The 18,310-nt window shown below is 45.6% G+C and overlaps 1 protein-coding gene across 1 annotated transcript in view; it reads left to right on the top strand.

Annotated features, from left to right (window-relative positions):
* LOC141258965 (alpha-1,4-N-acetylglucosaminyltransferase-like) overlaps positions 1–16,608 on the top strand; it is a 95,621-nt gene extending 79,013 nt beyond the window's left edge. Inside the window, exon 3 of the mRNA XM_073674294.1 lies at positions 15,883–16,608. Coding sequence (XP_073530395.1) covers positions 15,883–16,452 — 570 coding nt within the window. The 3' untranslated portion in view covers positions 16,453–16,608. The remainder of the gene's footprint in view (positions 1–15,882) is intronic.
* The last annotated feature ends 1,702 nt before the right edge of the window (positions 16,609–18,310 follow it).

Raw genomic sequence — 18,310 nt, 5'->3', positions numbered from 1 at the left:
TAAGTAGAAGACTAATCAAGGGAAGTGAACACAGATGATTGCAGAAACAACCCAGCACAACCAAATCAGACTGACAGCCTCCACACAATAGTAACCTAGAGACAAGGAAAGTGTGGAGACCGTGACAGTACCCCCTCTTCAAGGGGGGCCACCGGACCCCAGGTCTCCCAGGAAACCGCCGATGAAAGGCCCGGACCAACCGATCAGCCTCACAGAATGAGCCGGAACCCAGGACCGTTCTTCAGGTCCATACCCCTTCCAATGTACAAGATATTGAAGGGAATTCCGGACCATACGGGAATCAATGATCTTTAGTACCTCATATTCTAAGCTTCCCTCAATAGACACCGGAGGAGGCGGGGGCGAGGGAGACAGAACAGGGGGAATAAATTCCTTCAACAAAGACTTGTGGAACACATTAGGAATACGGAAAGACTGAGTTTCTTTCAGCAGGAGAAAATTTCTTAGAGAAAAAGGCACATGGTCGCAGATTAGATAAAGTCTTAGGACCTTGAGACAATACCGCCCCCACCCCAACCTCGGAAGCATCAACCTCCACAATGAACGGCCTCTGGAGGTCTGGTTGAACAAGTACAGGAGCAGACATAAAACATTTCTTCAAGTTTTCAAAAGCCCCGACTGCTTCTGACGACCAAACCTTTTGCTCCGCCCCTTTGCGAGTGAGGTCCGTAAGAGGCTTGGCAATCTGAGAAAAACCATTAATAAATTTTCTGTAATAATTTGCGAACCCTAAAAAGCGCTGCAGAGCCTTAAGGTCGCTGGGTTGAACCCAATCAATGATGGCCTGAACCTTCCCAGGATCCATCTTAAACCCGGAGGCTGACACAATGAAGGCCAAGAATGATATTTCTTGAACAGAAAAGGTACATTTTTCAATCTTGGCAAACAAACAATTATCTCTTAACCTTTGCAGAACCAAACGGACATGTTTATAATGAATATCTAGACCAGGTGAAAAAATTAGAATATCATCTAAATAAACCACAATAAATCTCCCAATGTAATCAGAGAGAACATCATTCATAAAATTCTGAAAGACTGCAGGTGCATTTGTTAGCCCAAAAGGCATGACAAGATTTTCAAAAAGACCTTCAGAAGTTAAAAATGCTGTCTTCCACTCATCACCCTCTCGAATACGTATCAGGTTATATGCCCCTCTAAGATCCAGTTTGGAAAACCATTTGGCCCCCGAAAGTAAGTGGAAGCGGATAAGTATTTTTAACAGTTATCTTGTTTAATTCTCGGAAATCGAGGCAGGGACGGAGACCTCCATCTTTTTTTTTAACAAAAAAGAATCCGGCGGCAACTGGCGATGAGGAAGGACAAATATGACCTTTCCGTAAACTTTCGTTAATATAAGCCTTCATGGATGCCCGCTCAGGGCCAGACAAGTTATACAAGCGAGCTTTGGGTAATTTGGCGTTAGGAATGAGATTAATAGCACAGTCATAGGGACAGTGAGGAGGTAAGATCTCAGACTCTACTTCCGAAAAAACATCTCCGAAGTCCTTCAGGTAGTCCGGAAGACCGTCCAGACTAACGGAGCAAGCATGCACAGGTTTAAGACATTTTTCAATACAATGAGGGTCCCATTTGACAATATCTTTCTGATACCAGTCAATGATCGGATTATGCATGCGCAACCAAGGAAGACCGAACACAATCCCAGCAGGTATATTGTCCAGAACATAACAGGAGATTAATTCTGTATGAAGTGACCCCACCTTGAGTGTGAACTCCACCATACATAACTGAACCAGATTTTTTAGCAACGGTGTTCTATCAATAGCCACAATTTGAATAGGGTCTTCTAGCTTAACTGTCTCTAATCCTAATTTCTGAACAAATCCCGAATCAATGAAATTAGCCGCAGCTCCACAGTCAATTAAGGCAAATGTTGATAGACACTGGTTTTGAAACAGAAATTCAGCATTCGACAACACTTTATCAGAGGAGTAAAAGGGTACCTGTAAGTCTGGGTGACCTCCTCGACAATCACCCAGACGTAGGTGTTTCCCGACGGCTTATTCGTTGCAGGTCATGCTGGGCAATCCTTTAAGAGATGTCCAGATTGGCCACAATACAGACAAAGTCCAAGTTCCAGGCGGCGTCTCCTCTCCTTAACCCTTGAGCTGGCAGCTCCAAGCTCCATAGGTTCTACCTCTGGTAAACGACCCGGGCCCGGTGGACAAAATGGAACCTCATGTTGAACCTTGCGTCTCTCCCGCATCCTCCGATCCATGCAGATAGCCTGAGTCATGGCCTCCAACAAACAACCAGGTGGAGCATGCAGAGCCAGAGCGTCCTTTACAGGCTCCGAAAGACCCCTGAGGAATTGGCATCTGAGAGCCGCGTCATTCCAGAGAACCTCAGTAGACCACTGACGAAACTCGGAACAGTAGTCTTCCGCTGTGTGGTTCCCCTGTGTCAGATTCATGATCCTTGTCTCTGCCACCTTGACCCTGTCCGGTTCGTCATAGATCTGTCCTAAAGCGTCAAAGAAAGCGTCCACAGAAAGACGTTCAGAAGCAAAAGGGGGTAGAGAAAATGCCCAAGTCTGGGGACCCCCCCGCAGAAGTGACATTATAATTCCCACCCGCTGTGACTCATTCCCTGATGACCAAGGATGCAAGGTAAACAATAATTTACAACTTTCTTTGAAAGTTCTGAACTGATCTTTCTCCCCCAAAAATTTGTCAGGGAGTGCTATAGCCGGTTCAGGGGGGCTCAAAGATACGTCAGATGGTTCAGAAGTCATGACAGTGGTCGGAGAGGAAAGATTCTGAGGGACTGTAAACGTACCAGAAATCTGGTCTTGTAACTGAGCCTGTGAGGATGCCCGTTTGTGTTGTTCCAAGGCCAGATCCTGAACTAACTGAGTCAGATTCGCCACCTGATCACACAAAGTATGTAACGGATCCATAGGTGGGAAAAAGAAAAAAAAAATGAACGGTCAATTGTAATGTGACGCAAGTCACTACAGAAATAACTGTCTCAGAAGAGGAGAGAAGAGACTAATATTACTGAAAGAAATATAATGTAAGAGCAACTTACTAGATAAATATAGGGAGGTCAAACAATCCAAAGTCAAGTCCAGGAAGACGGCGCAGTACAAAGGGAGCAGACAAAAGAGTAGTCAGATAACAAGCAAATGGTCAAAATCCATGTAAGGGAAAATAGTCAGGCTGGGTCAGGCACAGGGCACAGAGAGATCAGTCCTACACAGGCAATACCAAGTGTACAATTGACACTGGGTGAAGGAGCAAGCATGCTTAAGTAGAAGACTAATCAAGGGAAGTGAACACAGATGATTGCAGAAACAACCCAGCACAACCAAATCAGACTGAAAGCCTCCACACAATAGTAACCTAGAGACAGGGAAAGTGTGGAGACCGTGACAACAGCGGTCTGTCTATCACATTACTTAATTCTTTTAGTACCCGGGGGTGTATGTCATCTGGGCCTGGTGACTTGTCTATTTTGATATTATTTAGGCATTTCTGAACTTCCTCCTGGGTTAGGTGGGTGATATTTAGCGGAGGGTTTACTTTATCACTGCATTTCCTCCGATAAATTGTTTTCTTTTGTGAAAACAGTGGAGAAGAAGCTATTGAGTAGGTTTGCTTTACCCTCATCGCCCTCTATGATTTTACCCAGGTTATTTTTCAATGGGCCAACTCCATCAGTTTTAATCCTTTTACTGTTTATATAGTTAAAGAACAGTTTGGGATTCGTTTTACTTTCCTTGGCAATTAGTCTCTTTGTCTCCTCTTTTGCTATTCTTATTTGTTTCTTACAGATTTTGTTTTTTTCCCTATAAGATATTAGCGCTTCCTCGCTGCCTTCTTGTTTAAGTTTACTGAAAGCCCTTTTTTTGTTTTTCATTGCCCTTTTGACTTCCTTATTTAGCCACATTGGCTTCCTCCTATTCCTAGCCCTTTTATTCTCATAAGGTATGTACCTTCTACAGTGACTATGTAGGACTGTTTTGAAAATTTCCCATTTTCTATTCGTGCTCCTATTACTGAAGATACTATCCCAGTCTATAAGGTGAAGGGCATCTCTTAGCTGATCAAACTTTGCCCTCCTGAAGTTCAGTGTTTTTGTGACTCCCTTGCTGGGCACCCTACTGAAGCACATGTGGAATTGTATAATGTTGTGGTAACTATTATCATTGAATACTTTGTTCTGTACAAAGTTGAATGTGCTGACAACAAAATCACAAAAAATCATCAATGGAAATCAAATTTATTAACCAATGAAGGCCTGGATTTGGAGTCACCACCAAAATTAAAGTGGAAAAACACACTACAGGCTGATCCAACTTTGATGTAATGTCCTTAAAACAAGTCAAAATGAGGCTCAGTATTGTGTGTGGCCTCCATGTGCCTGTTTGACCTCCCTACAACACCTTGGCATGATGAGGTTGTGGATGATCTCCTGTGGGATCTTCTCCCATACCTGGACTAAAGCAACCTCCAACTCCTGGAAAGTCTGTCGTGCAACGCGACGTTGGTGGATGGAGCGAGACATGATGTCCCAGATGTGCTGAATTGGATTTATGTCTGGGGAACGGGCGGGCCAGTCCATAGCTTCAATGCCTTCATCTTGCAGGAACTGCTGACACACTCCAGCCACATGAGGTCTGGCATTGTCCTGCATTAGGAGGAACCCAGAGCCAACCGCACCAGCATATGGTCTGAGGATCTCATCTTGGTACCTAATGGCAGTCAGGCGACCTCTGGCGAGCACATGGAGGGCTGTGCGGTCCTCCAAAGAAGTTCCACCCCACACCATTACTGGCCCACTGCCAAACCAGTCATGCTGAAGGATGTTGCAGGCAGCAGATCGCTCTCCACAGTGTCTCCAGACTCTGTCACGTCTGTCACATGTGCTCAGTGTGACCCTGCTTTCATCTGTGAAGAGCACAGGGCGCCAGTGGCAACATTGCCAATCCTGGTGTTCTGTGTCAAATGCCAAGCGACCTACATGGTGTTGGGCTGTGAGCACAACCCCCATCTGTGGACTTCGGGCCCTCATACCACCCTCATGGAGTCGGTTTCTAACTGTTTGTGCAGACACATGCACATTTGTGGCCTGCTGGAAGTCATTTTGCAGGGCTCTGGCAGTGCTCCTCCTGTTCCTCCTTGCACAAAGGAGGAGGTAACGGTCCTGCTGCTAGGTTGTTGCCCTCCTATGGCTCCCTCCACAACTCCTGGTATCTGCTCCATGCTCTGGACACTGTGCTGACAGACACAGCTACCCTTCTTGCCACAGCTTGCACTGATGTGCCATCATGGATGAACTGCGCTACCTGAGCAACTTCTGTGGGATGTACTGTAGACACCGCATCATGTTACAGTACCTCTAGGGGTGAGAGCAATGGCAAAATGAAAAAGTGACCAAAACAACAGCCAAAAAGGATGAGAACAGAGAAATGGTCACCACCTGCAGAAACACTCCTTTATAGGGGGTACCTTGCTAATTGCCTATCATTTCTACCAGTTGTCTGTTCCATTTGCACAACAGCAGGAGAAATTGATTCACAATCAGTGTTGCTTCATAACTGGACAAGTAGATTTCACAGAAGTGTTATTGACTTGGAGTTACATTGTGTTGTTTAAGTGTTCCCTTTATTTTTTTGAGCAGTGTATATATATACTAGATGGTGGCCCGATTCTAACGCATCGGGTATTCTAGCATATGTCTCCCGACCCTCCTTTATAATGCCCCATACAGGAAGTCACATCCCCCGTATATAATACCCCATGCATATAATACCCCATGCAGGATGTCACATTCCTCGTATATAATACCCCATGCAGGATGTCACATCCCCCCTATATAATGCCCCATGCAGGAACTCACATCCCACTATAGTGCCCTATGCAGGGTGTCACATCCCCCGTATATATGATACCCCATGCAGGATGTCACCTCTCCCCCATATAAAGCCCCATGTAGGATGTCACCTCTCCCCCCATATAATGGCCCATGCAGGATGTCACCTCTCCCCCCATATAATGCCCCATGCAGGCTGTCACATCCCCCCTATATAATACCCCATGCAGGATGTCCCATCCCCCATAGTGCCCCATGCAGGTCCCCTATGGCCCCATACAAAAAAAAAATCCAATACTCACGTCACAGCTTCTCTGGACTCCAGCATAGCTGGCATCTTCATGCTGTGTGCTGTGACCGGTCAGGAGAGAGCGCGGTGTAAAGACGTCACTGCGCCCTCTGACCTGAGACGTCACAGAGCTGCAGTGGAAGACACAGGAGCTGCTGCGCAGGCACGGGGGGGGGGGGTAAGTATGACGCCGGGTGCCGGGGTCCTGATCGAGCGGGGGGAGGGACGGGAGGAGAGGAGAGGGGAGGGGAGGAGAGGAGAGGGGAGCGGAGAGGAGGGGAGGGGTGGGGAGAGCAGGGGAGGGGTAAGTATGATGCCGGGTGCCGGGGTCCTGATCGAGCGGGGGGAGGGGAGAGGAGAGGAGGGGAGAGGAGGGGAAAGGAGGGGAGGGGCGTCACACTTGTCCTCGGGAGATAAGTGGCCATAGCCGCTGATCTTCCGACGATAGCCGCATGTAGGTCAGCGGCGCCTGCGGTCGAGGGACTTATGCTGCGAGAAGCCAGCTGCATCTCCCGGCTGCATCGCCGCTGACCTCCGTGCCACACATGAGCCGCTAATGGCCGCCATGTTTTTCTAAAATGCCACGTCGCTGATTGGCCGCGGCCGGACCAATCAGCGACCCGGGATTTCCAGGACAGACCAAAAGACAGACAGACAGACAGACAGAAAGACAGACAGACAGACAGACAGATGGGATAAGACAATTATATAGATAGATATATACTGTATATATTATTATTATTATTTATTATTATAGCGCCATTTATTCCATGGCGCTTTACATGTGAAAAAGGGGTATAATACAAGAACAATTACAATAATCTTGAACACAATGTGACACCGACTGGTACAGGAGGAGTGAGGACCCTGCCCACGAGGGCTCACAATCTACAAGGGATGGGTGAGGATACAGTAGGTGAGGGTAGAGCTGGTCGTGCAGCGTTAAGGTAGAGCGGTGGTTACTGCAGGTTGTCAGCTTGTCAGAAGAGGTGGGTCTTCAGGTTCCTTTTGAAGGTTTCCACGGTAGGCGAGAGTCTGACACGTTGGGGTAGAGAGTTCCAGAGTAGGGGGGAAGCATGGGAGAAATCTTGTATACGGTTGTGGGAGGAGGAGATAAGAGGGGAGTAGAGAAGGAGATCTTGTGAGGATCGGAGGTTGCGTGCGGGTATGTAACGGGAGACTAGGTCAGAGATATATGGAGGAGACAGGTTGTGAATGGCTTTGTATGTCATGGTTATGGTTTTGAACTGGAGTCTCTGAGCAATGGGGAGCCAGTGGAGAGATTGACAGAGAGGAGAGGCTGGGGAATAGCGGGGGGACAGGTGGATTAGTCGGGCAGCAGAGTTTAGGATAGATTGGAGGGGTGCGAGAGTGTTAGAGGGGAGGCCACAGAGCAGGAGGTTACAGTAGTCAAGGCGGGAGATGATGAGGGCGTGCACTAGTGTTTTTGCAGATTCATGGTTGAGGAATGTGCGGATCCGGGAGATATTTTTGAGTTGAATTCGGCAGGAAGTGGAAAGGGCTTGGATATGTGGTTTGAAGGAGAGTTCAGAGTCCAGGGTTACCCCAAGGCAGCGAGTTTGAGGGATCGGGGAGAGTGGGCAGCCATTGACGTTGATAGATAGGTCAGTTGGGGGGGTTGAATGAGATGGCGGAAAGATGATGAATTCTGTTTTGTCCATGTTAAGTTTTAGAAATCTGGCAGAGAAGAATGATGAAATAGCAGACAGACATTGTGGGATTTTGGTTAGTAAGGAGGTGATATTGGGTCCAGAGAGGTAGATCTGTCTGTCATCAGCATAGAGGTGATAATGAAAGCCATGAGATTCTATGAGCTGTCCTAGGCCTAAGGTGTAGATGGAGAAGAGCAGCGGTCCTAGAACTGAACCTTGGGGGACACTGACAGATAGGGGGCGAGATGAGGAGTTGGTGAGTGAGTGGGAGACACTGAATGTCCTGTCTGTTAGGTATGAGGAGATCCAGGATAGGGCCAAGTCTGTGATGCCGAGAGATGAGAGAGTCTGTAGTAAGAGGGAATGGTCCACTGTGTCGAAGGCAGATGACAGGTCTAGGAGGAGGAGGACAGAGTAGTGTCGCTTAGATTTGGCGGTTAGTAGGTCGTTGGTGACTTTAGTCAGTGCAGTTTCAGTAGAATGGTGCGGTCGGAAACCAGATTGTAGGCGGTCGAAGAGGGAGCAGGAGGAGAGGTCGGAGGACAGCTCAGAGTGGACATGTTGTTCCAGTAGTTTTGAAGCATAGGGGAAAAGTGATATGGGGTGAGAGCTAGACAAAGAGGATGGGTCAAGGGAGGGCTTTTTGAGGATGGGTGTGATTGAGGCATGTTTAAAGCATGAGGGGAAGACACCAGTTGTTAGTGACAGGTTTGGGAAGAGGTGGGATGGGATTGGGTCAAGTTTACAGGTGGTGAGGTGTGATTTGCAGAGTAAAGAGGAAAGTTGATCTTCAGAAATGGTGGAGAAGGTGGTTTTGGAGGAAGAGGGTTGAGTGGGTGTGGGGAGGTGCTGTGGGGGCTTTTGGCAAAAGCTTTGTCTGATGGTGTCAATATTCTGCTTGAAGAATGAGGCAAAGTCTTTGGCTGAAATAAGAGGAGAGGGAGGGGGCACTAGGGGACGGAGGAGAGAATTAAAGGTATTGAATAGTTGTTTGGGGTTGTTAGTCAGGGAGGATATGAGAGATGTGATGTATGTTTGTTTTGCTTCAGTGAGTGTGGACTTGAAGGTAGTGAGGGACTGTTTGAATGCGATGAAGTGCTCATTGGAGTGGGACCTTTTCCATCTACGCTCAGCAACCCTGGAGGCCCGTCACAGTTCTTTAGTTAGGTTGGTGTGCTAGGGTTGTCTGTTGATTGTGCGAGCCTTGGTATGTGTGAGGGGGGCGACCGAATCACGAGCTGCAGCGGTTGTGGTGTTGTAGAAAGTTGCAGCAACATCTGCATCATGTAAGGAACTAATATCTGTAAGAGGGAGAAGGGATTCCGAGAGTGAGTGTATGTCAAGGTGTTTGATATTTCTGCGAGGGTATGCAAGTTTCTGGAGTGGGGATTGTTGCCCTGGAGAGGAGAGAGAAGAGAATGTGAGTAGGTTGTGGTCAGAAAGAGGGAGAGGTGAGTTTAGAGAGGTTAGATAGGGAACAGAGGCGGGTGAAGATGAGGTCCAGTGTGTGGCCGTCTTTATGGGTGGGTGTGGAAGACCACTGAGTAAGACCAAAGGATGAAGTGAGGGATAGAAGCTTAGAGGTAGCTGAGAGGGACGTGTCAATGGGGATGTTAAAGTCGCCAATGAGGATAGTGGGGATGTCAACGGAGAGGAAATGAAGTAGCCAAGTGTTGAAGTGGTCAAAGAAAGTGGTGGTTGATCCTGGGGGGCAGTAGATGACAGCCAGTTGGAGGTTGGAGGGGGAGTAGATACGCACGCAGTGCACTTCAAAAGAGGGGAGAGTAATTGAGGGCGGCTGTGGGATATGGGTGAAGGAGCAGTTATCTGAGAGGAGGAAACCTATTCCTCCCCCGTGCATGCCGGTGGGGCGGGGGGTATGGGAGAGGTGGAATCCGCCATACGAAAGTGCAGCAGGAGAGGCTGTGTCAGAGGGGGTGAGCCAGGTTTCAGTGATGCCGAGGAAGGAAAGCTTGTTAGTGATGAAGAGATCCTGAATGTAGGAAAGTTTGTTGCAGACTGAGCGAGCGTTCCATAGAGCTCCTGTTAGGGGGACTGGTGAAGCAGGGGCTGGGTGGATGGATATAAGGTTAGAAGGGTTACGAGAGTTTGGGATAGATCGTGGGTAGGAGGTGGAAGTGATTGTAGGGATGTGGTGAGGAGGGCCGGGATGTGGAGAGATATCGCCGGCAGTAAGGAGGAGCAGAGAAAGCGTTAGCAGGTGGGAGCAGGAAAGGGCATGAGGTGGCTGTCTGTGTTTGGAGGCAAAGGATTGTATGTTGAGGAATAGCTCTGAGGAAGAGGTGAGATGGATGGGGAGAATGGAGGGAGAGATGAAGAGTTCCTTACTAGGTGTAGGGATTAGAGGTGGTTGCAAGAAGTGAAGGATTAAGGGGGTGAGACTGAAAACAAAGACAAACATTGTTTACTGTGACAAAGTATCCAGTTACCTTCAGTTCTCTTCAGGGTCAATTCTGGATTAATTAAAATTTCTCACACTTCAGCTAATGGCCACCCTTAAGGTAATGGCCACAGACTAAAAAATATATGTATATATATATATATATATATACGCATACATACATACACAGTAGTTTTCCCCCACATATGGGTTATCGGCGTGCTGAGTAACACATTTTGGGGTCTATTTTTTCCTTTTACCCTTGCGAAAATAAAAAAAGTAAAATTTTTGTGAAAAGAAAGTTAAATGTTCATTGTTTTCTTCCACATTTCAAAAATTTCGATGAAGCACCTGAAGGGTTAATAAACTTCTTCAATGTGGTTTTGAGCACCTTGAGGGATGCAGTTTTTAGAATGGTGCCACTTTTGGGTATTTTCTGTCATAAAGGATCCTCAAAGTCAGTTCCAATGTGATGTGGTCCCTAAAAAATGGTTTTGTAAATTTTGTTGGAAAAAAGGAGAAATCGCTGGTGTGACGAAAGTCACTACAGAAATAACAGTCCCAGAAGAGGAGAGAAGAGACTAACATTACTGAAAGAAATATTATGTAAGTACTACTTACTGGATAAATAGAGGGAGGTCAAACAATCCAAAGTCAAGTCCAGGAAAATGGCGCAGTACAACAAGGAGAAGTCAGAGACGTAATCCACTACACAAGCCGAGGTCAGGAAAACCAGAAAGACAAGGCAGTACACAGGGAGCAGACAAAAGAATAGTCAGATAACAGGCAAATGATCAAAATCCAGGTAAGGGAAAATAGTCAGGCTGAGTCAGGCACAGGACACAGAGCACAGAGCGATCAGTCCTACACAGGCAACAGCAAGTGTACAATTGACACTTGGTGAAGGAGCTAGCATGCTTAAGTAGAAGACTAATCAAGGGAAGTGAACAAAGATGATTGCAGAACTGACCCAGCAAAACCAAAACAGACTGACAGCCTCCACACAATAGTAACATAGCAGACAAGGAAAGTGTGGAGACTGTGACAGCTGGTCAACTTTTAACCCTTATAATGTCCTAACAAATTAAAATTTGGCTCCAAAATTGTGGTGATGTAAAGTAGAAATGTTGGAATTGTTAATTATTAACTATTTTTGTGACACATCTCTCTAATTTAAGGGCATGAAAATTAAAAGTTTTAAAATTGCAAAATTTTTGCAAAATTTCTGACTTTTTCAGAAATAAACGCCAGTCATATCAAAATTTTTTTACCACTATCATGAAATACAATATGTCCTGAAAAAGCATTCTCAGAATCAGTGGGATCTGTTGAAGTGTTCCAGAGTTATTACCTCATAAAGTGACACTGGTCATAATTGTAAAAATTGGCCTGGTCATTAACATGCAAACAGCCTTCGGGGGTAAAGGGGTTAAAAACTGACTAGCTGAATCCTTCTAGACCAGTGATGTCAAACTCAAATACACAGAGGGCCAAAATTAAAACCTCATGGGCCAACCAGTATACAGTGTAATGGGCCTCACATAGTCCTCTATACAGAATAATGAGCCCCACATAGTCCTCCATACAGTATTATGGGCACCACATAGTCTTCCATACTTAATAATGGCCCCACATAGTTTTCCATACAGAATAATATGCCCCACATAGTCCTCCATACAGTATTATGGGCACCACATTGTCCTCCATACATAATAATGGCCCTACATAATTCTCCATACAGAATAATGAGCCTCACATAGTCCTCCATACAGAATAATGGTCCCACATATTTGTGGCGATTTTGGTATCGCAGGCCAAATAAAACCTCCCCGAGGGCCAGATTTGTCCCACGGGCCAGAGTTTGAATTGTGTGTTATAGACTCTATATAGAAATCAAAAGTCAATTTAACCTGTAGGTCTCATCAGTCACTGCAAAAGTCAGTGGAAGGGGGAGGAGGGAGCAGCTTGGTCAGGAGTTGAAGAGAGGAATGATTTCTGCAGGTACAAGAGACTTCCTGTTTCTTCATAGATCAGAGAAAGAGAAGAATTAACTGGGTAGAAGGGCAATATGAGCAATTGTAAGTACACAGTGCCATATAATATGAAGAGTGCAATATATTAAGAGGATAAAAACTTTGATAGAAGTGATTCTTTAAAAGGAACCTGATCTGTGGACAGCATGGTATAAAGAAGGAGGAGCTGAACAGAATTATATATAGGATTGGAGTAAAAGATTCAGTATAACTTGTATTTTTTCATAGAAATCCCTTGTGTTTGTATGTAAATCCAGTGGGTGACAGTTATCTCTGTATGCACTGTGATTTAAGGTAAACTGTAAGTCACTGAACAGAACTTCCCACTGGACTCATATCCATAATATCACCAGGGATGTCAATGACCAAAATTCAAGTTTTACTGAAGATTTTCCCACAAAAATGTACAGTATATAATTCTGATCAGCTTCTCCTGCTATATAACATCCTGTCTACAGATAAGATACACCATTTTCAACACGACAGACTCCCTTTAAACAAAGTAAAAATACACCCTTTGGGTCCCCACACCATAGCAATATACTCCTTTATGTCTCCACACAGTAACTGCACTGCTTCTGACCACTTACACAGTAATATTGCTCCTTTTCTGCTTTCATACACTGATTATGCTTCTACGCAATAATAAGGTTTCCTTTGTGCCTGCATTCAAGAATAATGCCCTCTTTTTATTTCCATAAAATTAATAATTCGCTCATTTGGTCCCCACAAAAGAATAGGTCCATCTCTGTGCTTCTGCACCGTACATTCCCTCTTATGCCCTCACACAATAGTAATGTTTCTATTTGTAAGTTTTCCTTTTGAATCTTCCATGTCCTAACTAAATCTCATCTAATCCAGGTCTCAAAAAATGGTGTCTGGTCCTTCTTTCCTCTACCTGTCTTATGTTGTATTAATAGTCCTAACTTCTAGCAGCTAGTGGCTCACCAGAGTAAGTGTTGGGGCACAGAGTTCTCTGTAATAGGTTTCAGCTAGAGATGAGAGGATCGATATGCGGTTAATTGGCCAGGTCAATAGTCTCTAGCAGCTGTAGAATCATAAATCTCTTACCTTCCAGTATCGCTGAGGCGGCTTTTGATTCACTGGTGTGGCACAATGTTATTATTGTGGCATATTGCATGGACAATGTTGCACTAGCCCATCAAAAGCTGCACATGCAGGTTTGGATTAAGAGAAGCAAGTAGCAGTTTAGAAGGAGTAGGCCCCCCCCCCCCACACACACCTAATGTATCACGTGACATATCACATGACCCCCCTTTGATAGATCATGTGATAGTTCATGTGAAATTAATTATAATTATTTTTTTACATTAATTGTATGACTTAATATTGAGCACAATTAAGTATGCTGACATCCCCCTATATACAGTATGAGACACTACATACAATATGAGCTGCCACATAATCCTCCTATACACAGTGGGAGGCCGCACAGCGCTCCAAGTACACAGCGGTAGGGAGCACGGCGCCCCCCATACACAGCGTGAGGCCGCACGGCGCCCCCTATACACAACAGGAGGCAGCACGGTGCCCCCAGATACAGCGGGAGGCCACACGGCACACTCCATACACAGCAGGAGACTGCACGGTGCCCCCCATTCAAACAGGAGTCCGCACGGCACCCCCCATACACAACAGGAGGCCGCACGGCGCACCCCATACACAGCAGGAGGCTGCACGGCGCCCCCCCAATACAGCAGGAGTCCAGCATGGCGCTCCCAGATACAGCAGGAGGCTGTACAGTGCCCCCATACACAGCAGGAGGCCACACGGCACCCCCCATACACAACAGGAGACCGCATGGCGCCCCCAGATAAAGCGGGAGGCCGCACGGCGCCCTATACACAGCAGGAGGCAGCACAGTGACCCCAGATATGGCGGGAGGCCGCACGGCGCACCCCATACACAGCGGGAGGCTGCACAGCACCCCCCATATACAACAGGAGGCCGCATGGTGCCCCCTGATACAGCAGGAGTCTGCATGGTGCCCCCCAGATACAGCGGGAGACCGCACTATGCAACCCATCCACAGCAGGAGACCGCATGGCGCCCCCCCAATACAGTGGGAGACCGCATGGCGCCCCTCAGATACAGTGGGAGGCCACACAGAGCCCCCCATACACAGCGGGAGGCCGCACAGCACCCCCCATACACAACAGGAGGCCGCATGGTGGCACAGATACAGAGGAAGGCCGCACGGCGCACCCCATACACAGCGGGAAGCTGCACGGCGCCCCCCGATACAGCAGGAGTCCTCATGGCACCCCCCAGATACAACAGGAGGCCGCATGGCACTCCTATACACAGCGGGAGGCCAAACGGCACCCCCCATGCACAGCGGGAGGCCGCACGGCGCCCCCCATACACAGCGGGAGGCCGCACAGTGCCCCCAGATACAGCGGGAAGTCGCACGGCACAACCCATACACAGCGAGAGGCTGCATGGCGCCCCCCCGATACAGCAGGAGTCCGCATGGTGTCCCCCAGATACAGCGGGAGGCCACACGGCGCCCCCCAGATACAGCGGGAGGCCGCACGCAGTCGCGCATGCGCACACACACAAACATATACAGACATATACAAAGACATATACATACATGCATAAACACATTTTAAGCACAAAAAATACATATAAACTGACATCACACAATATCTGCACACACAGACACACTGTGACAGACACACTGTGACACACACGTCACTCACCATCCCCCTGCTCGGCTCCAGTCATCCAGCTCCCCTCTGGTGGTAAGTAGCAGTGCAGGGCACACTGTATGATGTCACACTAGCAGACAGGGCCTTGTCTCCTAGCTGTGACATGGCTGGGCCAGCACACAAGCAAGTTTACAGATGCAGTGCTGGCCCGGCCGAAGAAGAAGCAGAGGTCCTGCGCAGCTGCTGGGGGAGTGATCCGGGGGCCCCCCATGTCTGCCTGCTGGGATATGTGCGCCGCATTGGTGCCGCACACATTTGTAAGGACAATCTGGCCATGGGCCCCCCCCCCGGAGACTTAGGCCCCGGGCGGTAGCCCAGATTGCCCTCATTATAATCATCCTATGTGCACATGGCATCCCCAAAGGTAAGAGATTTGTAAGCTTCCCATCCATCAGCCAGTAACTACCAACTTGGTAGATGGACCCAAGTTCCAAAAATTGATCCACACATATTTAATTTCAACTGTCAACGCCTCAAGGATGAGTAAACGGTTTAAAGTGGTGCTCATTTGGGGATCCATATGGACCCCTTAACCTCTAGGTCCAGATGAATTCACATCCATTTGGACTGCCATCTGACAATGCAGACAGGAATTCACTTACTTGACAACATGGCTAAATTAGCTTGTAGGTGAAGGCATTGTATATAATAGGCAGAGCAGGTAAACAAGCCTCCATCTACTGTATATTTATGAGATATCATAATGATTTAGTTATTTGCCAGATATTTTGAAGCTCAACCAATTTTGCCAGTCATCTTTAAATTTCAACAGTTTGTAAAAATATAAAAACTTCTTTTTAATTTGCACCATTTTCTTTCATTATGGAGAAGTATAATTCTTAAAATAAAGTTTTGGAATTCAATTAAATGTGTTTCATTTTATTCTCAGATTGATCCACAAAAGCAGTCGTACTGGACCCACGTTAGTTCTGATGCCTGCAGGTTAGCTCTGATCTGGAAGCATGGTGGCATTTATTTGGATACCGACATTATCTCAATACGAACCATTCCCATTAAGAACTTCTTGGCACAATCTTCTCACTTATGTACCAATGGTATTTTTGGGTTTTCTTCTCATCATGCTTTCACCCAGACATGTATGGTGGACTTTGTTCGGAAGTATGATAGCACAAAATGGGGAAATCAAGGGCCACATCTCTTTACTAGGGTTTTAAAGAAGTTCTGTGAAAAACCAAATTTTATTAATACTGAAGATGTCATGTGTGGAAACATAACTTTCTTCAATCCCAAGCGCTTTAACCCTATTCCCTACCCAGCATGGAGAAAGTATTATGAAACATGGGACAGATTGTCAACTTTCAATGACTCCTTTGCTTTTCATCTCTGGAACTTCATGAATAAAGAAAAATTAAGTATGGTACCTGGTAGTAACACACTAGCAGAATATCTCTACAAAGAGTACTGTCCTTCTACATATAAGACAATACTTAAGCATTAAACCACTTACCATGGAACATTAGCCACTCGGACTACCATCTTTTTACTGTTTATAACTTTTATTAAAATTTAAATCTATTTTACTACATCAGTCCTGATATCCAGGTAATCACTATGAAATTGTCCAATCCTATAAAAAATATTCTCATTAATCTTATTTATATTTGATTGTGTACCTATTTTTTTATTAACAGAAAAATCTTCAACCCAAGGTTAATCTAACAACACATCTATAGTTAATATCTGATGCAAATAGTGAGAAAATCTCCTAATATTTGTCTGTCAAATCTATAGGCTTCAAGAGCCATATGTATGACAAAAATGTTCTTTTGACATGAGTTTTCCTGTTATACATTGATATAATTTTGCTTGAACTACAACATGTAGAGCATATTCCTAAGTATATCTGGGGTAAAGTTTGGTAGACAGTTGCAAACAACCCCATTAAACATGAGTCACAGGTGTGTTTTAAACCAAATCTTATGGCACATTGGCTGGTGATGTGTAAGATGCTGGCTGGTCTAGGACATAAGAAGAAAGTATGAATTTCAAAACAGAAACTGTTGACCTTGATCCTGACCACTTCCTGCAGCCAGCGGCAGTCTGCAGATTATAAACGAATAGAGATGATCAGATTGATCAGTGGTGAGTTGAACTTTTGTCAAATTACCTGAAATTCACAATTTTTTTTAAAATTTGAAGAGTTTGAATTTTGATTCACGAAGATTGGTAAAAAAAATTACCCATGCCATTTCACACACTCCTGTATAGTCACATAGAAGGCTTCTACACAATGTCCTGCAGCTATCACATCACATGGTCTAGCAGAACTAATCATGGAGACTGTAATTTGTCAGCAAGTGTCAATTGGTTCACCAAAACACAGGTGGCTTATTTTAAATGGAGTGGAATATTTGGCACGCTCCACAAAATTTCTTTATTATTACAGCAGTCTTATGGATCAGGTGCATCTGATCACTGAACAAAGTTCCTCTGCTTTCACAATACCGTAATATGAATAAAACTAAAAAAATCTAGCTGTATTCTGCTAACAAGCAAATGGAGCTGTAAAATGGTGTACACTGACACACTGCTACAATCTATAAATGGAGGACAATATTTTCCACATTCACTATAAATGGCTGATTTTGAAACTCAGTTATATGTGATACGTCTGACGGAGAACTTCATTTTAAAAAGCAGGCCTGTAGTTTACTAATACTATTCATCACAGCAGCCTCATGTGAATAGCTTCACCAACACACTGAAACAAAATGGAAACGAAAGCTAGAAATGTCTGGTTTTGGAACACAGTTATACGTGATAAGTCTGATGGAGAACCACGGTTTTAAAAAGCGGGCCTGTATTTTACTAATACTATTCTTCACAGCAACTTTGTGTGAATAGCTTCACTAACACACTACAGCAAAAAGGAAATGGAGGCCAACACTTTCCATGTTCACTACAAATTTCTGGATTGTTATCGCTGTAATATGGAAAAGATCTGGCGGTATTCTGCAGTGCTAACAAGCAAATGGAGCAGAAAAATTGTGCACTCTGGATTGCTTTTTAAGCAAATAACCAGGATTAGGATAAAAAATAAAATTAGCCCTGGCTCCTGATATCTGGGCTATGTCTACAAATATTTGTCACAGCAGGATCAGTCCGAAGTCTGTCACATACCCTTCCTGCCTTGCTTTTTAAGCAAATAACCAGGATCAGGGTAAAAAAAAAATTGCCCTGGCCCCTGATACCTGGGGCTATGTCTACAAATATTTGTCACAGCACGATCAGTCAGAAGTTGAACATGCAATGGACCCTCTTGTGCTGTACCATGCACTGCAGTCTGTCACATACCC

The sequence above is a fragment of the Phyllobates terribilis genome, unplaced genomic scaffold (genome assembly GCF_046119375.1).
Source record: "Phyllobates terribilis strain yellow unplaced genomic scaffold, ASM4611937v1 Scaffold_3__8_contigs__length_932513732, whole genome shotgun sequence".
In the NCBI taxonomy this organism is placed as follows: Eukaryota; Metazoa; Chordata; class Amphibia; order Anura; family Dendrobatidae; genus Phyllobates; species Phyllobates terribilis.
Note: the sequence above shows the minus strand (reverse complement) of the source record. Positions and strands in the feature narration are given on the sequence as shown.